This window comes from Anomalospiza imberbis, chromosome 2 (genome assembly GCF_031753505.1).
Source record: "Anomalospiza imberbis isolate Cuckoo-Finch-1a 21T00152 chromosome 2, ASM3175350v1, whole genome shotgun sequence".
Lineage (NCBI taxonomy): Eukaryota > Metazoa > Chordata > Aves > Passeriformes > Viduidae > Anomalospiza > Anomalospiza imberbis.
In genome coordinates, this window is record NC_089682.1 from 84,500,430 (window position 1) to 84,527,195 (window position 26,766).

Sequence of the window (26,766 nt, forward strand, 5' to 3'; positions counted from 1 at the left end):
GCAGGTAGCGCGGCCCCGCCCCGCCCCGCGGCCCGGCCGGCACACGGGGAGGCAGGGGAGGAGCGAGGGGAGAGGGGCGGCGGCGCTGCGCGCACAGGACTCACCACCAGCAGCGAAAAAGAAGGTACTTTTATTGTCCACAGACTCTTAAAGGTACTTTGCTACATCGTTTCATGTATTTTCTATCAGACTATACAGGTTCGTCTTCATGGAGCTCGACGTTGTACAACCGTAAAGTGATATGTTTGGTAGTGTATCTATAGCGTTTTAAAAACTTTAGAGTTTATCTTTTTATTTATTTTTGGAATGTACAGTATATGAGGTAAAATTAAGATTACATTAAAAACTGTCTTCAATGCAGTAATATGCACTGAGGCTCAAATGGCAAATACACTATTAAATGACTATCAAAAATAGGAGCTCATTTGAATTTTACTATGAAAAACTTAAGTCACTGCAGGTTGCCTGCAGTAACAAATCTTACCGTTTTAGACATTCAACCATAAGAAATCTCTGGGCTGTGACACGCAACCTCATTTGCACTGCCAAACATGGCACTTTTAAGAAGGTTCTAGAAAACATCAGTTATCGTGGTATCCTGCGGGAAGGTATCAACCTATACGTACAAATGACAAATTAGAAATAAAATGTAAACATACAGTACATTTTAAAGACAGATCATTCTTGCCACATGGAGGCCAAGTTCTTTGCCATTTCTTCTTTTTTTTTTTTCTTAAAAAAAACGAAACTCAGCAACATTATTCTACAGCACAGATCATTGGACGTATAAACAATTACAATACATGCCCGTTCTAATATAAGAAATTCTTCAGAGATCTTCAAAGCACAAGACAGAGGTTCCTTTTTTTATTATTATTAAGACTGACAGAAGTGTTTAATACTATTAAAAATGCTAAACTGAACACAACTAGAAGTCATTAATGATCCACTATCTTGTAACTCAAATAAATTAAAAGTAGCTAATTACAAAGTGTGTAACAAATAACATAACTGTGATGAGACAAGGATTTTTTTTTTTTTTAAAGATAGTTTCACTACAAGCTTTGTGTCACTGGCAATCATTGACATCTAGCAAGATGTTCAATGGGATACTTGTTAAAATTCAGTCTGGTCATTCAAGAACTCACAAATGCAAGCTCACAAAACATTGATGAGTTATGCAATTGCAAAGTGCTCTAATGCAACATTAACTACATGCAATCAACAATTTGGTACAGTATCCAAAGAGACGTTACATTAAACATTAGGATCTCAAGAAAAAAGCAGCTTTAAGTTTTCTGGTGCAAATTACTACACTTCGTCTTCTGATTTGGTGCCCCAAAGAAAGAAAGAAGAAAAGAAAGAAAGGAAGTGAAAAAAGAGAAAGAAAGAAACAAAACAAAAAAAGGCAGTGCTTATTTCTGGTGGAAATGGCAAGTGAATGTTGGAGAAACAGCAAAAATTCAATAATGTATTTTATCTCAAAATTCTGTTGACTAGCCAAAATCAGAGGGCACAGACATCTGTATAAACTGCATCCAATCAAAGGTCAACTTTGGAAATGTGTTTTTCAATTTAAATAACAAATCTAAGAAGGTCTCTCACACTCTCCTTTCTATATTCAGAAGTAGTAAAAGAGGCATTGTTTTGTAAGTAAACATCAAATCCTGGGGGTAAAATAAACCACTTGTGCCATCTCCTTGTAGTCTGTCAAAAACATCTACTTGCAGTGAAGAACTCCACATTTATCAGATAAGAAGCTTCCTTCATGCACACTCTTCCATCCAGTTTATTATTTGCTGCCTGAGAAAAGCCCCTTCTGTTTTTCAGCATAAATCCTGCTTCCCAAATAATTAAGACAAATGAGGAGGTAGAAATACAGCGCTAAATTGCTTTCACAGCATCGGATTAATATTGTGTACAGCACAAGGTTGTTAGTGTAAGTTTTAAATGCGATCTACACATTCTTCCCTGTTATGTTAGCAACCCTTAGAAGTGTGGGCCAGGAAATCACCTTTACACTTGCGTTTACTGGTCATACCCTTTTCCTTAAACACTGCGTGCCTGCCCCATATCGAGTTTGTACTGCATGAAGGCATATAAAGAAAAGATTATATTTCTGTGGCTTGCATTTCAATAACATGTGTCAGCCTATACCTACGAGTAAGCATTTTAAAGTGGCTGAGAAAGTTTGCATCAGTCCCAATGTCGGTGCTAAACGCCTGGTTTTTTAAAAGCAAGAGAACAGAATTACTTTTAGATTATGAGAAAGTAAAATGTAATGGGCAGCATTATAAAATAGATCTCTTTCTTCACTTTATGACGAAGTACTGAATGATAACAGCAATCAGAATGGAAAAGATAGCAAAAAGTGCAAGGATGACAGCAGCACACACTTGGTCGCTCTGTGACCATTGTGTCCTTGTGGTTTGCACAGTGTCCTTGTTGGTGCTTGCCGGTGGTTCAGTCCTCTGAGAGATGAATAGCACTGGGGCGCTGTAGGGGCCCACCAGGTCCTGGTGACCCGTGGCCTCTTGGCACTGGCGAATGGCACATGCACGGAATCTGTATTCACAGTTCAGCTGGAGGCCTGTGTATCGGAATGACCAGTCTGGGCCCTTGTAAATCTGGAAAATAGGGGGGGAAAATGGGATACTTCCGAGTAAAAAAGTACTATATATACACATATATCTTAGTATGGTTTTTCTTAATGGTGAAGGTAACTAAAAAGGATGACAACTCATCAGTGCTTTTACCCACACAAAGAAAAATGGACAAAAAGCTCAAACACACAATTTAAATACCAGATAAAGTCTCCAGTTATTTTGGTGAAACACAAGAACTATGCCTGCTTGTGTGGAATGATGAGTACACACCAAATAAACTCTGTCACAAGCCCCAACCTTCAGGTGTTTTAGTGACCTACTCACAATGTGATGCAATAAACAATATTGTATCATGGTATTTTAGGCAGTTAACTCTGTATCAAGCCAATTCATTAAGTCTAAAATCCAATCCAATGTACTTTGTCATAGTTATCTGTATTTAAAATATTATGATTTATCCCAATAAACACTGTATCAGGTAAGCCAGAGAGTCCTCTTTGTGATTCTTAATTTCATCATATTCCCAAGACAGAGATACCTTGTGAAGGTGCTCTTCAGAGGTCTCTCAGTTGGCAGGTTAACATGAGTTTACAATGCTTCAGCATGGAGTGCCTAATTCAGTGAAATCTAAATTCCAGTTTCTCAAATTAATTAAATCTGCAGTTACATAAAGGTTCTATGAAAGCCAACAAAACCTCAAAGGGGTGCAGTTATAGGTACTTCAATAGGTAGGGAGGTGTTAGGTGAGTAGCACAGCGCAATTTGATTTCTCCCTTTAAATCCCTTCACCCTCCCACCTCCAAATATCTGGATTTGCTTTATTAAACTGGTAGCACGATACAGAAATCAGGAGCTTTTCCTACAGTTACCATACTGTTAGACAGTATCCTGAAAATGCACACTAGAAATGTAAAGATACAGGAAATCCCTTCTGATTCTGCTGTTCAAAGAGCTCTTGCTGTGCCTGAAGCTACTCATAGACTCAGAGTTCTCTGACAAGCTGAGCTTTACTGGAATCTACAACCTAGAGACTTTTCTCTCTGAGGCAGGGCAGGCCATCAGAAGTGCAGCTTCCTCAAAATTCTGCTAATTTGGATCATGTGTTTGGGAGTGAGCAAACAGGCCACTGACACACATCCTACTCCAGCTCCACCTATGCCAGCTAGCAGGGATTACCATTCTCAGCTGCTTGTCCCCAGTGCCTTGCCAGAAGTTGCCTTCCCCTCCAGTGTGTTTCCTGGGGTTCCTATGGTTGTTTCCTAACCCCTTTAAGATCTTTGACTGATGCATACAGCTCAAACAGCACATTATTAACTTATTTTGTCTGTAGCATGGAGGAAGCAATGACATGAGCAATTTGGATGACAGATGAGGAAGAAGGAGGAGAGCAAAGGTTTGGCAGTGAAATAGCCAGGAACAGCTTAGAGCAGACTTCCAGGCAGTTTATTTTTTGTCAGTGTCAAATAAAATTGCCACCATCATGTCTAAGTGTCTTAAAGGCTGTTTTCATACTGTTTACTTCTTGATTGTTCTGATTTAAATTTGTGCAAATTAGTCTTTTCATTTTATTCTAATTTACTACGCTAGACTGCTCTGCAGAGGCAAAAACAATCACACACCTCAGTCTACTTCACTATTACCATACTCAAAGAGCCAACTATATTTTCTTGCCCAGGTCATTTGGCAACACACACTGATAACCAAATTGTGATTTAACTCTGTGTCTAAAAGCAACACAGACCACGCCTTAGGTACCTAATGTTGCATTTACAATGTTGAAGTTATAAAAAAGACTATTCAACATGGCAAGACATCTTGGTTTATGGTTCATCTTTTACTGAAAAATTTAACAAATAACCGTAACAAACACAGTGCTATACTAAAAGTTATGAAAATATTAAGGCCTTTAATCTACCAAAGCACAGGTGAAACTTATTGAATATTGAACTATAATAAAATGATAATATACTAGAATTATCTGTTTCTGTCGTGGAAGGAAATTCCTTGGTTTAATAGTATGAAACAGTTTTCAAGCCTAATTTCATGTCAAATATCAGGCAGTTTGCAAACTGTGAAGCAAAAATAAAAACAAACTGGGAAGGAAAAATTTGCATTGAATGCAGGATAATTTGTACCTTGGCATTTCAAACCGCTTCTTTGCTCTTAGTGCAAAGAGAACCCTTTGCCCCTTTTCTCTCCAGTCTCAATTCTGTACCATTAGGTAAAAGATTTCTTTTTGTCAGTTGTTCCATTAGTGGATGACTTCCTTATCACTTGATGTGTTAAGCTGTATTTAGTAAACATCAGTGTAACCCAGAGAGGCTGTAATTTAATGCAGAATCTCCTTCTGAAATGAAGGAGATGGGTTTAGGAGATATTACCTTATATTATTTAGTAACAAAAAGTTAACATGGCAACTAAAAGCATGCTGGAACAATAACCTTTACTAACTTTAATCTCAACTAGTTTTACTAAACTAGTTATCACAAAGAATAATCAAAGAACACTACAATAACTTAAACACATCATACCTGTTTGAATTCTGAGTCTTTTCCGACCATGACCTGAAGACAGTAGATAACTGGATCACCCTTCATGGGCTGCAGAACCTCCCATGTGATTTCACAAGTGTGATCATTTATTCTCTCTATCCTTGGTGCTGAAGGATGGAAAGAAGCATCAAAGTGACAGCTAGCTCTGCTTTCCCTATCACACACTGACATATTCTAATGACCTTTAAAATTCTATATTCTACCTCCTATTTTGTCTCAGAGAAACAAAAGATTCAGATTCAAATTTATTCTTCCTCCAGTGTTTTCTGGAGCAACAACTAATAATTCATATAGGCCTCTTTTCCTAGTTTGGGTATCATCCAAGAGAAAGCAAATAAAATTTAGTAACTGTAAGTGTGCATCACATACCAAAAAACCCCAAACAATGCTTAAAATGATTCAAAACATGCTAGAAAGCATTTTCACCTTAACTTGCCACTCTCCGGGTAAGCAGGAGAACTAAGTACAAACTTCTTAGGTCAAAGACTGCATAAACCCCAAGTCTTCAATTTTTGGAGTGAATATTTTAGGCAACTACATGAAAGGAGCCTTCTCCCACTATCCCTACCTGCACTTAAAAAGGGCTTAATATTCTCAATATCCCAAATACAACATAATACCAAAACCAACCTGGTGTCCTCCCACACCCCAAATGAAAAAAGAAGCACCCTTACCTTTCAAGGCAGCTGGAACAGATTTGGGAGTAGTGAAAATATATTCTTGAGAAAGGGGACCTTCACCAGCTTCATTACATGCCTGAATACAAAATTTGTATGATGTTGACTCACTGAGTCTTTGAACTTTGTATGTATGACATGGTCCTCTGTATAAGGATATAAACCTGAAAATGGAACGAGTAGCTTATTTTGAACACAGAAAAGGACTTCTGAAGCAGTATTGTCTTGAAATCTGTTCCCATAATTTCCCAGAATCTAATGAAAAGCCCAGAAACACTTATTTCAGAGTTAAACAGTGTTCTGGCTGCTATAAAACAATAAGCTCATTTTCCAGGGCCAAGTTTTTATTTCTCATGTCTTGGAAATAAAAATCTCTTGCACAAAGAACACTACAGATTCTCTCTTACCAAAAATGTTCATAAGCATTTTAAGAAACTATTTTGCATTTGAAACAATGGGAAAAGACAGCAGTTGTGTCTCTCATTGAGCTGCATTTTTGTTTTTTTTGCTTGGCCATCTGCTCCTCCAATGTCTTTAGCTTTTCAAAATTATGTAAGTAGATTTTAGCTTTTTGGCCTTTTACAGCATTTCTTTACTACACCTAAAAAATGTTCCATGGATCCAATTGCTTTTGTACATCATTGTTGGAGATGGGCTCATGCAGACCTGCACAGGGCAGAGTCACAATTTTAGTGCACACCAAATCTGTTTCTGGGAGCTCTGTACACTGGCCACTGTTCTTCATGTCGTAATTCTTGCACAAACTGATCATTTCAACTCTTGTTTGATTTTCAGTCTTGGTGTCCCCAGGACACAGCACAAATTTCTCTCTTCCTGCAGGGGTTGTCATCTACTTCAGCTTTTTCTTGTCTTGTAAAATTAAAACAGATGGTACCTGCACATGACCTAGTGTTTAGGGATGGCAATGAATTTCCTTCCACTTAAACAGCCTAATTTATTTTCCTCCTTACACTACAGCAATTTCACATAGTAGATCTCTTTTATCTTTTTGTAAAAATAATGCTACTCATGAGACACAGAACACTTTGTAGCAGTACTGCTTATCTTACCATTTAGGCAAGGGTTCTTGCTGTACCACCTCATCTGACATTCTATTTAACATGAGACACAGAATCCCTCAAAATAATTTGTATTAATTTCTACTAAAATAACTGCATATAAGGCAACAGAGAGTAAAGCATTCATCCCTGCCAACAGTGATTGGACTTGTTACTTTAACCATAAGTGAGAGAGAAATGTGTGCTGGTATGAAACACTGCATTAACCTCTTAATGTTGAACTGTTAAGTAAAAAACAATGAAGTTTTTTATCTTGTACTTCTCAGCACAAGAACACTAGAGCCCTTCTTGCCTTGCCAGATGAGATGACCTCCTACATCTGCTGTAAATTCCCCAAAGCATATGGAATTTTGCCCTTTGCTGCCATCTCCTAAGCATCAAACCACAGCGACACTGGGCAGATTAAAGCAATGCCAAAACCAACCTTCCGTTCTTATCCTCCATTTGAAGGTGGTACTGGATGGAGTCAGTTAATGCTTTTGCAGTTCCCTCTCCCCACTTCAGCTTGAGAGTCTGAGAACTGTATGCAGCACATTCCAGGCGAGGTGGATCCGGGGGGAGAGGCTTTGTTTTCAGTTTTATGGTGTGGCTGAAAGGACCGGCTCCAAGACTATTTAGGGCTTGAATTCGTACCCTAGCATTTGGAAAAAAAGAGAATAAATTAACTTGAAATTAGATTCTAAAAATAACTGGTCATATTCACCATTCTCATTACATAGAGAATAATGGTACTATCTACAGTGAAGACTTTTATCAATATTATGCTTTGATAAGGCTGTCAAGAATATGCAGGTGCATCACTTTCCTTGCATTTTAAGGAGCTGGCTTGATTAGAAATAAAAATATTCAAAGTATATTCACATTAGTGAAAAGATGCAAAAGCTCTGTGAGGGCTTTTCTGTTCTGACTGTCAGGCCTTGAACCAAAATTTTGATAGCCACACTGGAGTGATGAGGAAAGGTAAAAAAACCCACCCCAAACGGGGGATATCATATCTGTGACTTTTATCAGGTGAGTTCAAGGATGACTAACAGACATTTTTATGGACTTTTTTGAACAGATCCTATTTGTGTGAAAATAAAGCGATGGTGCCCAGCCACCTCTCTTGCTGTTTCCACCAGTAACACATCTCTGGGCACTTGCAAACACAGGCCCTCTTGGGTCTGCCCGCAAAGTGAGAGGGGGAAACCAGAAGTCGCCAAAGGACACAAAACTGAGGAAGTTGTAGAACTTGATGCTCAGGGATAAGGTAGGGTTTTGTGTTTTTTTCTTCTTGGATACTCCAAGGAAGACAATGTACATTAGATTTGTAAGTAAGGATTAAAAGACTTAGCTAAGAAATTTATTTCTGAAGTGGAAAAAGCAGAAAATAGAGGCTCTTTACGTATTTCACAGGTAGCCACAGGGAGCAAAGTGTGTCTAATTTAATTTTGCAGACTTAACATCTGTTTGTCCAAAACAGTATCTAGGTAACTGGAAAAAAGTAATCACACTAATTAAATTCTGAAACAGTCAACCACACAACTGCAAAATGTGGAAGCACAAATGTGTACGCAGGCTAATCTTTCACTACAGTAATTTTTAACATTATGTTAATTTATTACAGCCCAGAACTAAGTTTAATACATGCAATTTTTTATCTGCACAAGGAGTTGACAGTGTATTCTATTCAAAAAACTTATGTGGGTAGAAGTATAGACCTATCTCTGCAATGGAAACTACTCTTTTTTCAGTCTACTGGCACAGAGAGCAACAGCTCTTCAGACTGCCAGCACTATTGTTAAATAATTATAAGGCACACAGAAACACTGTATTCTGACATAAAGCCATAAAACAGTCATTAAGGATTCAGAAAACTGCATAGCCACATGATATCCTAATTATACTGAAATCAGAGTGGGTTAAAAGTCTGACTTCAGTGGGACTGCCATTCTCCTTTAACACTGAGGACATGTTTTTTTAACAGTGCCTTCAGGCACAACTACTGATTTTTGCATCTACATTTTTCAGTAACCCTTGGACTGAACATAAGGGACGATTTCAGCAACTAAAATTCTTCAAAAGAGACGCGCTGCTGGCTGATTTTTCAAACTGATACTGTTCATGCTGACTTCCACTTTTTCTGCAGATAAGGCACTGCAAGTTGCCATGAGCTGTCATTAGATCAGACTGGGCATAGTCCCCTCCTTGGATGGATTTTACCTTTTCAAACAGAGAAGCAACCAGTCCAAAATCAGTTATGAATCTGAACATGTGATGTGAATTCAGTTAAATTGACACATTAACCAGACAGATACAAACAACAATACTGCAATAAACTAACATAAATTACTTTTTGGAAGAAAATAAAAATTGCACATCTATTTATGATGATCATTGTTACAAAACTTTTTGCTCCATGGCTGTGCACTAATGTGTCTCTGAGAGTAATAATGAAGACAATAAAAAACACAAGGAAACAAAGCATCTGCTCTTGTGGAAGAAACAGTAGGCTGTCAAGTAGCTGTGCATCACATACCTGTAGGTAGTATCTGGCTGTAAGCCGTCTATAAAATAGGTCAGATCCTTCCCAACAGTTATTGGCTGCTTATCTCCAAAGTCTATGCTGTAGCCGAAGATTTCAGATCCATGGTCACAAGGTTCTTCCCAGCTTATAGCAAGGCATGTAGAAGGAGAATAGTGTGGACTTTCAACTTCATCTTCACTTAGTCCACGAAGACACGTCACAACTGCTGGTACAGAGGCTGGAGTCATACATGCCACTACTTCACTGAAAGGGCCTGCACCTGCAACATTCACTGCCTGCAAATCCAAAGTAGACCATGTTTTTACAGCAAAGGCAACTCCTGTTTCCAGATTTCATTAACAACAGTTTTACATCTTTACCTGAACTCTGCAATAGTATATAGTGGCAGGCAAAAGCCCTTTCACTTCACAGCTGAGCCCAGGCCCACAATAGGAGATTTGCATGCATCCTTCCACACCGCCCCACTCCAGTCGATACTCCGTGACATCAGCTCCATTACTTACTGGTACCTTTAAAATGGATATCAATAATTAGAAGCTAAATATACTGACATAAGAGAAAAAATAAACTAAACTCACCACATCTATATTTTGATTTTGTTCCAGAGGAGTCTTACCCTCCCATTTCTTTGCTGATTTTTAATTTAGTACAATACAAGTAACAGGCAGAACCTGATACAAACTTCAGGAGGTTCAACTAAGACAATTGCAAACACAAAGTCCTGACTGCTACAAAAAAGTACAGGCTGAGGAGGAACCTTTACCAAAAAAACCCCGTGTGTCCTGGAGAGGAAGTTGAATAAGAATCAGGAATGTCTGTCTGATGAAGGTTAACTACATATTGGTTGGATTAGCAAATGAGCAGCAAGAAGGGTAAAAGGAATAATGATTCCCCTCTACTCAGCACTTGTGAGGGTGCATCTCCAGTACCATGTCCTGTCTTGGGATCCCCAAAAGGAGATGGACATTGACATAATGGAGTAGGTCCAGAGAAGGGTCACAAAGCAGGAGTGCAACACACAACAAAAAAGTAAAGTTTACTTGATAGCAAGGTGATCCACCTAAGGGAAGATCTTACTGCTGTCCTAAATTACTTACTGGGAGGGTACAAACATTATGACAAAAGTTTTTCGTGAAGATAGCACAGTGAGTGCCAAGACAAGAGTCATGACTTGCATTAAAGGGTATTTTGACTAGACGTAAACAAAAAAATCCTACAGAATGAGAGTTTACCCAGACAGTTTTACTAGGCTGAAACATCTTCATTCTTGAAGATATAAATAAAATTTCACAGGGAAAGGCCCTGAGAAACTTAACCTTTTAAAATAGAAGGTTGAACTAAATGACATTTAGAGGTCTACTTGTGCCCTAATTACTGTGTGACTCTGTAAAATAGACATCATTAACATCACTCAAATTAACTCTACCTGAAAGTTCTATGGTATTTTTTAAAAAAGGCTTTGCCTTGTAGACATTTAAGGAGTGCTTCTCTGACATTCCTCCAGTAGGAAGCATGAACACTGCTTTTCAGGTGAAACAGTTTAATTTTTTTTTCTGTACAGTTCTGTAACTCAGATACTTCACCCCATCTCTAAGCCACTAAAACGCTGCATTTAAAGAGTATTCCCAGAGAGAATCTTTCTTTTTACAGTCTTAATTTTTATCTATTGCATTTTTTAATCAGATAGCTAAACATATGGGTTTATAGGAAGTCTGTGAGGCTTTTGCTACATTATTACTAATGTAATTATATAAAATTTAATCAGATTATAAAACCAAGAAACACACAATAATCTATTGTATTATGTGGATACATTATCTCTGAGGAACTATAACTATGTTAAAGAAAAATTTTAAGATGAGACTGCATCACTCAGAAATGCAGAGCAGCAGCTGTGGCAAAACTTTTAAACAAAATAACACAGTAAGATCCAGTACCTGCAGCCTGCCAACTTACTGCTGCTTTACAATGGCATGATGAATGACTAAGGTTTTACCTATTGGATAATCAGGTAAGTTTGCTTACAAATAAAGTGATTAAAATACAGTATTGGACTTTTCAAGCTGAACTCAAAAATGCAGAAGACCATTATGTTAAGACAGGTGTTACCATGGCATTCTTACCTCCCACGACACCTGAGCACAGGCAGCAGATCTGCACGCCACTTGAGGGGGCTTGCACTGATCTGGGGGTCCAGGTGCTGTAGTTATTTCACATTTTTCTGAGTAGGGTCCAAACTATTAAAAAGGGAGTTGATACAACTACGTTGTAAAAATGAAATCACTACTTTAAAAAAAACAGTTTACCACAGCAGGGACATGTAACAGCAACCAGAAACATTCTATTACTTCTTTATAGAAGAAATTTCTATGGACTGTGGATTCAGGATTTATTTCAGTATCTAACTGTTCTCCAGAACAACTATAAATTTTTCTTCACTCCAGCAAATGCAACGTGAATAAATTTGACACTTCAAACTCTTGGGAAAACCAGGGAAGTACTATCCAAAGCCTTATTCTGAAGTTACATGATGGCTGCACTGGAACATAAACCAATTAGTACTGCCTATTTATACCTATGTAAAAGAAATAAAGGATTCAAAAGCTGCTGAGCTATGAACCATTCTTTGCAGAGTGGAGGGAAGATAAAAGTTAGGATAGTGCTCTAAAACCTTAAGCTGTAGACCTCTCCACAAACACTGTCAACTCACCCTGACAGTTTTCAATGAAGTGTACATTACTGAACGTATCAGGGCTGTGAGTACATAATTGAAAAGCTTGTTCTACAGCAAGAATTGATTTAAACACATTTAATACTCCAAAGAGGGAAAATAGTCTTGTATCTGATAGAACATGTACTCAGAAGTTAAACTAAATATAAAAATGGAGAGTCAGGAAACACTAATTATTATGTTCTGAATACCAACAGCTGTAAAAATAAAGGTCAATCAATTTACAAAGCTGTATATAGAAAATAATTTGCTACCTTACTTCACATGAAAATAGTGAAGTTGTAACAGTACTTTAATAAAGTTCTTAGCATTTTCTAATGATCTCCTAATATTACTGTTCAGATAAAAGACATAATTAGCTATTTTCTCTTCCCTTCATCTAAAAATCGCCTTCATTATAAACTGATGTTTAACCATCTGTTTCCACACAACAATAAGCTATGTGACTCAAATGACTCTACATTAGGAACTCCTAATTTTAAAATTACTGTTAAATGCTTTGTTTGAAATAAAAAATCCTTAATAATGACTGCAGTGAATTTCATTTCAGACTGCCTCCTTACCCCAGCCTTGTTAGCTGCTCTCAGTCTGAAGCTGTACATCCTCCCTGGAAGAAGGCTGCCCACTGTGCATTCAACATCAGAACCCTGGTAAACCTCTCTGTGTTCATCACTTTCTGCCTGAAACATTTCCAGACCGTAACAGGTAATGGGTGAACCACCATCTACCTGAGGTGGTCCTAGAAATAAGAAAGAAAGAAAAGCTTATTTAATTTTAACATGTAACACATTTGGATCCCTAACCATCTCTAACACTTGTAATAAAATTACCCCAACGCAGCTGAATTTCTCTTGCTCTTGGTCTACCCTGTAGCCTTGGAGGCTGACATGCACCCGGAACTACTGCTGGTGTCTGCACCAGTAAGGAATCAGTTACCTAAAAAAGAAAGATAGATTAATGAAGTTATCCAGGCCAAACCAAGAACTACCAGTTATGCCATAAGTAAAGGCAAATACCCGAGTCAGAAACAAGATCATCCCCTTTTTAAATGACATCTTGAAATATGTGAAGATACTGAAGTGATCTGGTATATATTTCTCATAATATAAACCATGCCAAAATAATCACACAATATGCAAAATTTGCTTTTGTATTTTGGTACACATGTAAGGAGTAGAATTAAAATCAGTGGTTAATTATCAGTACAAACGTAATACAGATGCTTGAAATATGACTCATTCAAAGAAAACTCATTCCCTTTTTGCATCAGACTGCAGTTTTATAAGTTCTAAACCCTTACTCTAAGGGTTGTATACTTTCCATGGAAGAACCTCTCAGAAAGCAAAAGTTGGCAGAAGTGTCAATCAGAAGAGATTAAATAAAAGAGATTTCAACTTTTTCATTGTTTAGTAATACCTAATGAGCAACAAGTTTCCACCTCTGATTTGAAATTTGAGCAAAAATTACCTAAGAACATAACACATGCAGCAGATGGCACTGACTGTTCTGGATGCAGACAGAAGTGAGCAGAGACAATCAGGGGTTATTAGCTTCAGCTTGATACAGAACAAATAGGAAGTTGGAAAGACTTTAGGTTTACAGAAGAAATGAATCTCAGAGTCTCATTTCACAGCTGGTTTCTACGTATGTTCAAGAAAAGTGGACTGGATGATCTGCTGTTTTTTAGCTCCTTTGAATATATTGTTGCACTGAACAACTGCTGCTACTTAAAAAGCAGAAAGTTTTGCATATGTTAATGAGAAGCTGCAGAACAGTTAATTACATCTTTCTTCACAGTTCTTCTGTTGATTTCTGACACCTTAAGAAAGTATCAGGACTTTCTGGAAGTTATTTTCTCTTTGGTACTCAAGATTAATTCTAAAATTATGGGGTTGGGCTGTAGGGAAGTAGGTTGGCAGGGTGAAAGTCTCCAAAGACTTGTGTTCTGGTGACTGGGAAAGCACTGCAGCCAAGCTGGCATTGAAGGAGTCCAGATTTATTCTTAAGGAAAGGTGGCTGTAGTCAATGTTGTCTTTGCAGGAGACTTCAATGTGGAGGAAGAGCACATATGTTTCATGTCATAAGGCAGGGCTGGGTAGAAATTGCAAACACCAAGAATAGAAGGCTTTAAGGTTTTTGTGAGAGCAGCTTGACAGTAAAGCCCTGCTGGAAGTCTGCAGAGAGCCAGGGCTGGCTTTGTTACATTTGTTGCTGAGAAGAGAGAGCAAATACAGCAAGACATTTTGGCACTGGCAGCTAGACTACACCACAGAATTGACAGTGCACGTGTATGTGTGTGTGTGTGTGTGTGTGTGTGTGTGTGTGTGTAAAGAAGCATAGTATGGCACAGCAAATTGTTTGGGAATACTGAGAAGTAGGGCAATGAAAACATTTTAATTGTGCTTGAGAGAGCATGGGAAGCATAACCCTGTAAAGCTTGAGTGAAGACTTCTTCCCCTGCCTGCTGGGGTAACTTGGTTACTGAGACAAGGTACTCCACTGACTACAGGAAATACTTTAAATTCATAAAATCACAGAATCTTCTGAGTTGGAAGGGATCTACAAGCATCATCAAAGTCCAGCTCCTGGCCCCAAGACAGCCCCAAGAATCACACTATGTGAGAAACCGTTGTCCAAATGCTTTGTGAACTCTGTTATCCTTGGTGCTGTCACCAATTCCACAGGGAGCCATTTCAAGTACCCTTCTTAAGCTGCTTAAGTTAGGCTTTAATAAATGACATTGTATAAATGTATCACATGGGAAAAGTATCTGTTTCTGTAAATAAGACTATCATGTCAAACAAAATATTGTAACAAGAAAGAATATTCAGATATTTTTCTTTAACAAATGAGCAGAAACTTGAACCACTGTGCAGTAATACTGGAACTTCTCTGCAGTTCTAATTATGGCTATTTTGTTAGGCACTTCTGCACAATATTTGCTTAAATATCTACTGGAGCAGATTTTCTAAAGAGAGGAATTTTATTTAATAAAAATATTAGCTGATATTACCGTGCTTTGTCCTCCTTCCCCCACGCAATATACACGTAACCGATAGGAAGAGCCCGGATTTAGTCGGTCACACACATGTTCCCTAGCGGCTCCGCTGTATATTGTATCCCACTTGTTTCCTGAAAGGTTAGGAATAAGTGTGCAATGAACCAAAGTGTAATTTGCCACACTTCGATACCAGCCACAGCAGGTGCCCTAATTTCACTAAAATAAGTGTGTGCCTAATGTTTATTAAAAAAAATAGAAACTGAAACAGCTTTGAATTTCCTGGAAGATCTTATAATTTCATAAAGATAGTTTCCTAGGTGTAGATCTGCTGAAGTGAAATAACTTCCTCATTTGGGATTTACCTTAAATAGAAAAGAACTTACTGGGTCAGCAAACACATTCAACATCATAACCAAATAAACAGGTAAGATATAAAAGTAAAATTTTTCATGGATAACAAACTTCATATTACATTATCACTTTGCAGGCTGTAACTACAGTTTACAATTGATGAAGTTTGTTCCTGTGTTCCTGAACGGCCCAGAAGCATGAGAAATTCCATTATTTGCTACTCTTAAACCAGAAACTCTTTAGCATTCTCTTTCTTTTTAAGATATTAAGCAGGGAACCTGGGGACTTTTAATTAAATCTCCAGCAACTCAATACACCACAGAATTTAGAGGGCTGGGAATGAAACATAATGCACAGCTCACTAAATTTACATGAAAGACGTGGGTCCATCATTCCAAAAGTGGCTTAATGTGGACACATGACAGAGAAACGAAAAGCAACAGACTAACAGCTGAACAGGGCTCCCATCATATCTGGGGGCAGTGCTCTGTCTTAATCTGACACAGCACTGGAGAAGTTGAAACTTTCATTTTTGATGTGACTGTGTTTCTGAACTCAGTAAGGCTACTTAACTAGATTTTTAAATAATTTAGCAAGATAGGTTTATGTCCAATTTAGAAATACTGTCAGTTTCCTTTCTGTATGAAAGAACAGAAAAGCAAATAGCAGAAAGTTACCCCAGCTGCATCATTGTTCTCTTTTAATAGTGATAAATGGAGTACAAGCTTTTCTTTCATCTGCCACGCAGACAACAAAGCTACATGTCCCTGTCTTCTTGCCCTAAAAATGTGTCATTTCTTTTCCAAAACTGAATAGATGTAATTGGTAAGTTAAACAGAAAGCTTCTATTGCGTCACAGAATTTTTGTGGCATCTTTTCTAAATCAGAGAAAAAGAACTTCTTGTGTACAAGCCTCAATGTGCCTCTATTTTCTTTTTGATGTCAGTCCCTTGCACTAACTTTCCCAGTCATAATACATATTTTATTCTTCCCACATGCACACAGAGACAGGAAAAAAAACCCATACAAGTGAATGCCAATGTATGATCCTAATACTTACCACTTAAGCCTTCAGACATTTCCACAACATATGTATGTATTGCTGCTCCCCCATTGTCTTTTGGTGGATCTATAAAAAACAGCAATATTCCAAGTAAGCGAGGTAAGTTAAATGGCTTTATAGCTTTTGGGGATGATTTCCCAATGGCAAAATCAACAGACAGCTGAAGATGGGTGCTTATTTAGACAGAGAGCATCCTAGTCCAGGCAAGCAGCAAATCACTCCAAGTCCTGCTGTGTGAAAGCCAGCTCTCAGCCCTTCTGTACACTACACAGGAGAAGGGACAAGGTAATTGCCCCTGGGAGATGCCACAGCAAACATTTCAGTCTCAGGTGCCTGAGTATGGATTCAGGGACACAGACTCTAATGGTCCTGTAATCTGGTCTGCAGACAGGAAAACTTATCATATGGATCTGTATATAAAAATATTTTGAAATTATTTAAGGACCGAATTTCAAAAACCTAAATATTTTGGGACAAAATAGAATAGTTAAGAGCTCTACACTGAAAACTTATCTCTTAACTTCTAATATATCACTAGAAATTGAGTGCACTATCCTCCCTGGTACAGTATTCATGTACAAGGTACAAATCTACAGACCTTTCTTTGATACATAATCCTGTTTCTCAAAGATGACTTAGAAAACAGCAAAATTAAAATAATGTAAAACAACATTTTGAACAAATATAAAGACAGCATTATACTTCAGCACAGAAGGATACTCCTGCCTAAACATCACATTATGCTTGTGCTGGATGAAATGATGTTCGCTCTTAGGCAAGAGTTATGTATCATAGAATGCCAGCTAAATAAAATGTGACTTAGATGGCAGATAGCACTTCTTTGGTTTGAAAATTACTCCATATGGAAAATAAAATGGTCACATTAATTACCACATAGAAAGAGCATCACTGTTCCAAATAAAGACTATTAAAATTTTTATATATAAATTGATATTTTAGGTAGTTTTTGATATACAAATCAGATATTTTTAATAACTTCATACATTATGCATCATACAAAAAAGATCAAGTATCAGGTCCTGATGTAGCAAAGCACTCTGGGAAGATACAAGACTCAACCTGCTGAGTACTATTTGTACTCTACAAGTAAATTTCTTATTATTGATGCTAAAGAATTAAACACACTATTAAATGGAAATAGGTAAGAAGTGACAATAAATGTAATCTTTAACTGTTTGATTTTCTGCTAAAGTACTGCATTGTACAGTACTGTTTAACCTTCTCCTATTTTACAGCATAAGGCTAAAAATTCCTGAGCTTAAGGACAAGTTTCTCAACATCCTTAGCGAATAAAAATTTATCTGTCAAAACCAAATAGTTGGAAGATACAGGTTGAACTTCAATCTTCTGTTTCGATAAGGACCCAGAATGTCATGCACCTACTTTTTTGTGCCAGAGAAACAGAACTTCTTAGTAGACCAATTAACCACACTTTTAAAAGCGTTGTAGTCCTCTGCAATAACAGTCCCTATTACAATTAGCATAGTATTCTTCCCATATAATTAGCTCTACTGCCACACTAAGTATTTTGAGTCAGTATTTTTCAATATAAATGGATCATAATGCCTCAGTTGACTGAAGTGTTACTAAAACAAACCTTACCTGTTGTATAAAAAATATTAAATATATACATACACACACACACATACATACAGAAGAAATACTCTAAATAGAGCTGGAAAACATTCTTACCCCAGATTATTTTAAAACTCTGTGCATGAATTTTTCCTTTCACTGTTGGTTTTGAAGGTACTCCAGGTTTGTCTGGACAAGTAATGTACTCCACTGTCTCACTTGGACTGCTTTTCCCTTCTGAGTTATAAGCAATGACCTGCAAATATATATAAAATACTATAAATGCATTGTATAGTGGTATGCTATTCACTGTTTATGGTATGGACAAATTAATTTATATTGTATATATAGACAGATACATAATAAATTAGCACAAAAACTAAAGATATTATATACATTCATTTTACATTTTCATTAGTCCCATAGTTAGACAATCACTATACTGAAAATATAAATGCATGCAAATTTCCAGAAAAAAAACAAATCTTTTAAAAAATCCCTCCCATGCTAGCATAGCACCTTCTTTTACAGAAATACTGAGATAGAAAAAGTGTTTATATGAGTAAGTTGTGTTAACAACAGCAAAGGGATTTTATAAACTCTTCAGTCCCAAGGATCATAATGGCAAAGGTGGTCATGAAAGTCATGTGAAGGACAAAGAATTGTATTTGTAAAGGGTAAATTGTGTTTAACCAACCGGAGTGCTTCCATAATGAAACAACTTGCTTAACAAATGGGGGAGAGCTGGGGACATCATCTACCCTAATTTTAGTTTGATCTCCACAACATGTATGTAGACAAGCTGGTTAAGATAGAAGAGATGGACCACAAGATGGGTGTGGAAAACCTGACAATGCCAGGCTCAAAGGGTGTTGGCTAATGGTTTGAAGGCAAATTAGCAGCTGTGCATGAGTGGATTTCCTCAGCAGCCAATCCAATGTCAGATTCTATTCATTATTTTTAGAAGTGATCTGAATGACAGGAGTGAGTGATGCTTCCACATTTCCATATTCCACCAAACTAGGAGAAGACAAACATATGCTGGTGAGAAGAGCCATCATACAGACTTTGATAGGCTGAAATATTGCATGAACAAGAACTGTATGAGCTTTGGACAAAGATACAGCCTTGCACCTGGGATGGAATAATCCCAGCACCAGTACAGTCTGGCGTCTGACTTCACCCAGTTTTTATTTTTTCAGCTCTGCTGAGAGGGACATTGGCATTTGAGTAGGAGCATGTCAAATTAATCAGCAAAGCATCTTGGCAGCAGCAAAACGAAATTGTGTCATGGGCTGCATCAGCAAGAATTTACCTAGCAGAACAAAGGATTTAATTATGTCACTTTACTCAGCACTTTTAAAACCATGCTTGGAATACTGTGTCCAGTTTTGGTCCTCCCAGTTCAAGACACAAGGGAAACTGGAAAGAGTTCAGAAGAGGGCCAGCATGATGATCAGAGGATTAGACCACCTGACATCAGAAAAAAGCTTTGTTTTATTCTGCCTGAGTAAAAAGAAGTTTCATTGGGAAGAATCTAATCACAGCCTTCCAACACCTAAGAGACAGTTACAGAAGAGTTGAAGACATTGTCTTCCAAAGGATCCGTAATGACAGGACAAGAGCCAGCAGACACAAAGTGTGTTAGGGGAAGTTCTAGCTGGATATAAGAAAAGAAATTAATTACCATTAGAATAGACAGCCCAAAGAAGTGGTTGAATCATCCTTGCTGGAAGTACCAAAATCTCAGCTCAACAGGGCTGGGACAGGGTTGAATTGCCTAAGATAAAGCCTGGCTTTCTACACAAATTTGACCCAGATGATCACTAAGAGTCCCTCCAACCTAGAGTTTTCTGTGATTCTAGGAAAACAAATTCTTTGTTATTCTTTGCTTTGTAGTTTAGTAAAAAGCTAAACCACCTAGAAAAAAAGAAGATGTTTTTTCAGCTTTTAGATGTGTTTTAAAAATGAGCAGAATCGAAACGACAGCAGTGATGTTAGTAGACTGAGAAGAGGAAATGCAAGCTAACATGTCTCTCAGACATTAAGTCTCCCAATACAGTTTACAGGATTAATAATCATCTGGTTGTCTTTGTGCCCTTACAAATCAAGTTAAACCGGCAGTTAGCATTTATGTACTATAATAAGGTTTCAAATGGTTATAAAGTTTCTTTCAAAAGCCTTAAGGAATATTACTACTAATTAAGTCTTTCCCCTGTATAATAAAAATTAAAGACCTGATCAACATAACATTTGTTTCTCCTTTATGCTCCATGAATGAGTAAACAGAGACTTCTGTTTATTGTTTTGTTAATAAAAATAGAGTATAAATATTGGAGTTTATTTTAATGAGAAACTTAGGATGTTTTAGTAACTATACATTTAATAGTAATGAGCATGAATCATGTGTAGTATTACTTTCAAAGGAAGACTATGTTCATGTCCTGCAAAAGCTAGTTTCAAGAGAATAAGCTATTCTTTAGTTCACTTGTAGCCGTAATAGTGCTAGAAAAAACTTGTATATTTTAAATTATTTAAATACTAAGTTATGCAAAAACCCCAACAAAATCATATTCAGAAATGCAAAATATCATCTGAAAAGGAGTATTTACATGCTTTAGTGTTAACTCAAAATAAATCAATCAACACAAACTATTGCCATTCATATTGCAAAGAGAAGCTGTTCTTCAACAGTTCCCAATTCTTCCTTAAGTATTTTACTTAGTATTCTTCCTTAGTATTTTAGGTGTATGCGTGAAAACAGCTATCAATATTTTTCACTTGCAGACGGATAAGGTTATTCTGACTGTGCCTCAAATTGCACCAGAGGAAGTTTAATTTGAACATTAGGAAAAACTCCTTCACAGAAAGAGCAGTCAAGCACTGGGAAGGCTGCCCAGGGAAGTGGTGGAGTCACCGCCCCTGGAGGTACTTCAAAGATGTGCAAATATGTTGCTTAGGGACACAGTTTAGTGCTGGGTTTAAGAGCTGGACTTGATCTTATAGGTCTTTTCCAGCCTAAGTGATTCTGTGATTCATACTGTGGGACATGGCTTTAGCTTTGTTTCAAAACACAAACAACTATTCAAGAGTGACTCAGAACATAGAATAACCCAGGCTGGAAGGGACCCGATAGATCATCTAGTCCAACCCTTCAGGGCAAAATGAGCCTAGATGAAATTATCTAACACCTTCTCCAGTCATATATTGAAATCATCCAGTGATGCGGATTCCGTCACATTTCTGGGGAAGTTATTCCAGTGATTACTTGATCTCACTGTGGAAAATTTCTTTCCTTTACCAAGATGAAACCCCTTCCAGTGCACTTTGCAACTCTTGCCCCTTGTCATTTCCAGGTGGCTCCTTGTGAAGAGAGAACCTCTCTCCTCTCTGTAGTTAGGCTTTAAGTATTGGCAAACTGTGATGAGGTCCCTCTCAGCCTTCTCCAATGAGAAAATAGGTAATTCCTTCAGACTTTCATTATAGGGCAGGTTCTCCAGCCCTTTTATAATTTCTGTGACCCTCCTTTGGACTAACTCCCACTCTGCCTGTCTTTTGTGAATTGTGTGGATCAGAACTGGACACAGTTCTCCAGGTGTGATCTGACACAAGCTGAATACAGGGAAGATCTCTTATCTCTGCTAGCAATGCCACTGCTGAGTCAGCCCAGGATCCAGTTTGCCTGAAGGTCCCTTTCAGCAAGGCTGCTCCTAGCCTATAGTGGGCTCCTTGGTTATTCCAGCCCAGGTGCAGAACTTTGCATTTGTCTTTGTTAAACTTCATACTGGTTTTGCTACCTCATTCTTCTCGTCTGTCCAGGTGTTTCTGTAAGATAGTTTTGCCTTCTGATGTATTCATCTGACCACTCTGTGTGGTGTTATCAGCACACCTGGTGAAGGTGCTTGCAATCCCATCATCAAGATCAGTTGTGAAAATTAACAGCATGGGGCTATCAATTCCTGGGCCCCACGTTAGGCCCCTCCCTGGGGGTTACCCTATCAGGGGAAGGAGACACACAGGACTTTTTCGGTCTTCAGATTCTTGTTTATTATTATCTTAAGCTTTGCCCACCGTCTATACCAGACTCTGTGCACTGGAAAAACACCGCAAAAATGGCTAACACTCTCTTGTTACAAGGTCTTTTAAGACTAAACTATCAAATTAAGAAATGACACCTAGATTATTGTCCCTTTAACCCAATAACAAATCCCTCGAAGCCCACAAGGTGGACTTTTCTGTCCAGTTACAAGACATCACCCAAACCCATGAAGAAGAATGCGAAGAACAACAACCTGCCTCTGCTCTAAAACCTCCATCTTGTTCCCATCTACAACATACTAAAAATCCCAAAACCTAAATTTCTCACCCAAGTCACATGCTATATTACTCTCTATAATCTGTTTCACACTTCTGTGGACTCTAGTCTATCTTGAAGTCTTGGAAGCTTTCTCCATGAATGAGGGTCAAAGCCAGTGCTTCTCTGGGGGTCAGGACCCCTCAGAGCAGACAGAGAAATATTCCCTGTGCCCCGGGTTCCCACATGGGGCCTCCTATCCCTAGGAGATCCTAGTTCAAACATGCTACCAGACTGACTAGAAACCAGTGATCACCACCCTCTGAGTGCGGCCTGTTGGCCAGTTTTCTACTCATCTCACATACCACCAATCCAGTTTGTGTCTTGCCAATTTGGCCAGGTAGAAGGCTGTGGGAAACTGTTGAATGCTTGCTGAAGTTCAGGTAAAGAACATCCACTGATCTCCTTGGACCAGCTGGAAGTGCTGCCTTGATGTAGGACGTGATCAGGCTAGTCAGCCATCATTTACTTTTGGAGTAGGCTATTCCCAGCTGCCTCCTTTGTTTGACTTGTAATATTTCCTAGTAAGACTTTTCCATTTCTTTTCCAGGGACTGAAGTAAGATTAATGGGTTTGTACTTCCCTGGGTCCTCTTTTGGGCCCCTCTTGTAGATGGGGGGGTATTACCTTCACCCTCTTCTGTCAGGGATATCCCTTGACCTGCATCACTTTTCAAATGTTATAGGTAAGGGTCTTGCAGCAATGTCAGTCACTTCTCTTAACATCCAGAAGTGGACTGAGTCTTTCCAAGAGACCAAACCAAAGCCTTGTCACAGCTACCTTATCCTGTGATCTGGGGTCCAGTTATGCTGGTAAGGCAGAGGCAAAGAAGGTACTGAGAACTTCTGCTTTATTGGCATTATTAGTAACTAGCTTCTTTGCCCTGTTTAGGAATGGCCTCTGTATGTATTCCGTGTGCTTCTATTTCTTGCATATCTGATGAAGCATTTTATGTCATTCTTGTTATCTTTGGACAATTTCAATTATTCACTTCCAACTCTGCCTGTCCTGGCAAGTTCTTGTAGTCCTTGGTGGCTATTTGATCATCTTCCCAGGGCCAGTATGCTTCTTTCTACCTTTTAACCACACCCAAAAGCTCAGCGTTTGGCCAGACTTCTTCCTGAACTAAAAGTTCAGCCCTCAAGCTTATTAGAACAGGCTAAGCACTATGGTAATATGGATGACTTCCTAACAATTATTTTTTATATCAAGGCTGCTCCTTATCCTAACACCTTAATTGTGTTTACTGTCAAAGAACCCATAGCTACACTCCGTAATATCACCCATGCATATGAAACAAACCAGCCAAATAAAACACCCCAGCTGTTAAGAACATGTACTTTTGACTTGAAATTTCAAGATACCTGTAGCTGTGTTACACCCTTGTAGAGGTTCTTATTGCTTCTACAGAAACAATAATGTAGGCGTTTAGCCGACAGTTTTAAGAGATTGAAATTGCAAGAAACTGGCATCAAATTCAACTTTCCTTAAAAAAGGGTCTCCCCACTTCTGAGTCAATCTCAAACTAGTCTGGTGCCCAAACATATGAAAAAAATCTTACCCTAAATTTATATTTTGTACTACGCCTCAAATTCTTCACTGTGTAGGTAAGATCGTCACCATCATATTTTGGCTTGAAACCATATCCCTGCAGAATTAAATAGCATTATTTAAAACATTATCTGTGCAGACCAGAGGATCTAACATACTTCATACAAATAAATTACTGTTTCAAACTGTAATTATTATGCTTCTCTGACAAAATAATAAGTGCACTTTCATTGAGTAAACAAGTTTTTTTTAAGAGGTGTGAATTCATTAACCATTTTCCAATCAGGAGAGGAGAAAAGATCAGTAAGAAAGATATATACAGTGTCACTAGAAATTTTACTAACACTCTCAAAGGCTAGAACAGTACTCATTTTAAAACAAATGTTGTTAGTCTGAAATGACATCTAGAGGGACTACACTTCATGATGCAATTGCTTTGATCCAGCTCTTACAAGCCTTAACTTGCACACACAGATTCACAAAATTATACAAAATTATAAGCAATTTAAAAGTCTTTGCAGAAATGGGGCTTAATAACACTAAACACAATTAAAAAAGGAAAGCTAGGTGGCCTGGTCACAGCAATGACAAGTCATTTGCTTAATTTCAGAAAATACAATTCCTTGTAGAATATTCTAGCAAAAATAATCATTGCTACACTAATACAACAATGTATCAAACATAGTGAGAATAAGTATTCTAAACTTACTGAGTTCTCATCCTCCATCTCTAATATATATGAGATGCCTTCATCTGATGGTGTTCCTGAGGGTTTTGTCCACTGAAGGGATAACCAAGTAACTCCAGCATTAATCAGCAAAGGACTTGCTGGTGTGGTTGGGGCAGTGCCTGAGGTATGATACAGGACTTCTTCACTAAAATCACTGTTTAAAACAGACAGTATGTAAACTAACTAGACACAATAATTAATAGCTAAAAACCAGAATTCTTACTAAACACAGCTATGACAGTTTCTTGAAGATATGCACAATGGAAATTGCTAGCTCTTACATACAAACAACTTAACTTGTCTATGAGTCTGTCAGTAACAAAATATGTGAACAAGGTTAACATGTTCATAATTGAAAGATTCCTTTGTATAATTACAATGTTTTGATAACCAAAACATTTTGCTTTTTCATATTAACTCAGTATTCTAAAACACTAAAGCTCGATATGCAATAACATACTAATACCACAGTGTCCTTCCTTATCAAAGTGAAAACATGAAGGCATAAAAACATTTAGGCAAGACCTCAAAACAAACTTTGCTTATGTGTTCTGAGCTTACTTTGAAGTACCGGTTTCTCTAGAGACTCAGAAAATAATAGAATAGTCTCATTCAGTGGTGAGCCACTTTAAGAGTTGATAAAATGAAAGTCTTATTGCAGAAAAAGAAGTAGAGTGTATACCAGTAAATCTCCTAAGACAACTGTTATCCTTATCTGATTTAGATTAGATACACCTTGTGTTGAAAATACAAACAAATTACATATGAAGAGCTACTGTGAAATAGGGGAATGCAAAAGTCAGTGAACAGGTAGAATGCTTGCACAGATAGCCTGACATGCATCCAGCTAGACTAAAAAGCCCCACCTGCTCTCAGCTGGCTTTGCTGCTTTACATCAAATCTGAAGAATCACAAGGCTAAAGCTAATCTAGTTTTTTTAACCATATCAAACTAATTTAAAATATGTAATTTTAATCTAAAAGTTGAGGATTACCTAAGTGACCATCAGGAAGCCCTGAAAATAAAACCCTCTGTTATAGCTTAAACAAAGATACCAGTTAAATATCTCATGTGTTTTGAAACTTGCCTGAAAAATCTCAATAAAAAGGTAACTCAATTTCACTTTCTCTCTTACTCAACCTATGTTATAGTGATGTACATGTTATAATTTTTGTCTGCATTGAGGTATTTTTTGGCATTTAAAGGAAAAAATCTTACAGACAACACATTATCAAGAGTGTTCATAGCACAGAAAACAGACGTATTGTCTGTGAGAACTGCCAAAGAGATATGCAGCAAGAAGAGAAAAAGTAAAAAACAAGAGAAAACTTCCAAATTTGTAGTAGTAGTAATTTCTTTTGTTGTAAAAAGTCACAAGCAAGAAAATTTCTGGAATGGAAATCAAGTGATACCTACAATATATTTACTAAAAAAAGATTAACATTTAGTAGGCAGCCTGAAGAAAGCGTGAAGAGAGGTTAGATACAAGTAGTATGTCTAACTCTTTCCAAAACAAACTATTGAAGGAGTCACCTTACAAGTAGGTATAAGGTAAAAACCCACATCTTAAAAATATTTCATCTCTAAACTTGCTTGAACCACTCCAAAAATATACTAAAATAAACTAAGAGTTCCAGCCATAGCCATATTTGAATGACTATTAAACAATTCCCTCAGAAGTACAGTACTATCTATGAAAATAGATTTTATTTTTCCAGTTTTCTTAGCCACTGTTTCATGTAGGATAGAATTAAATTTAAACATTAGTAACTCAAAGAAAAATGTATCTGTTCTTATTGGTAAAATTATTTAGACAAAATTCTGTCTCCAGATGCCTAATGTTTTCAACATTCTTTATAAGGCATAAACAGGCAGTCTACACTAATAAATATTATTTCAAGAGACATCTTAATTAAATAATACCATAAAGACAATAAAGCACATCTTC

The 26,766-nt window shown here is 37.6% G+C and overlaps 1 protein-coding gene and 1 long non-coding RNA gene across 18 annotated transcripts in view; one reads left to right on the plus strand and one right to left on the minus strand.

Moving 5' to 3' along the window:
• Window positions 1-67: 67 nt before the first annotated feature.
• Window positions 68-20,114, plus strand: LOC137469436 (uncharacterized). 7 transcript variants are annotated; one of them, XR_010996512.1, is made up of 7 exons: window positions 68-153; window positions 3,270-3,349; window positions 7,975-8,163; window positions 9,043-10,971; window positions 11,886-11,999; window positions 12,723-14,472; window positions 14,505-20,114. It is a non-coding gene; the product is annotated as an uncharacterized lncRNA (long non-coding RNA). The 7 variants fall into 7 exon arrangements; XR_010996509.1 differs by having other exon boundaries at window positions 72-153; window positions 11,544-11,999; XR_010996507.1 differs by lacking the exon at window positions 11,886-11,999.
• Window positions 291-26,766, minus strand: part of FNDC3A (fibronectin type III domain containing 3A) — a 111,188-nt gene continuing 84,712 nt past the window's right edge. For 10 of the 11 annotated variants that reach the window (XM_068182157.1, XM_068182156.1, XM_068182147.1 and 7 more), the window contains 14 exons: window positions 24,798-24,972; window positions 24,099-24,185; window positions 18,301-18,439; window positions 16,585-16,653; window positions 15,186-15,304; window positions 13,003-13,108; window positions 12,736-12,911; window positions 11,565-11,678; window positions 9,801-9,950; window positions 9,433-9,716; window positions 7,339-7,548; window positions 5,833-5,999; window positions 5,138-5,265; window positions 291-2,627 (listed from right to left, as the gene is read on the minus strand). In XM_068182157.1, the coding sequence (XP_068038258.1) occupies window positions 2,313-2,627; window positions 5,138-5,265; window positions 5,833-5,999; window positions 7,339-7,548; window positions 9,433-9,716; window positions 9,801-9,950; window positions 11,565-11,678; window positions 12,736-12,911; window positions 13,003-13,108; window positions 15,186-15,304; window positions 16,585-16,653; window positions 18,301-18,439; window positions 24,099-24,185; window positions 24,798-24,972 (2,239 nt within the window). In that variant the 3' untranslated portion in view covers window positions 291-2,312. Of the gene's footprint in view, window positions 2,628-4,920; window positions 4,954-5,137; window positions 5,266-5,832; window positions 6,000-7,338; window positions 7,549-9,432; window positions 9,717-9,800; window positions 9,951-11,564; window positions 11,679-12,735; window positions 12,912-13,002; window positions 13,109-15,185; window positions 15,305-16,584; window positions 16,654-18,300; window positions 18,440-24,098; window positions 24,186-24,797; window positions 24,973-26,766 lie in introns of those variants that run through there. The other variant, XM_068182155.1, reaches the window with a different exon arrangement.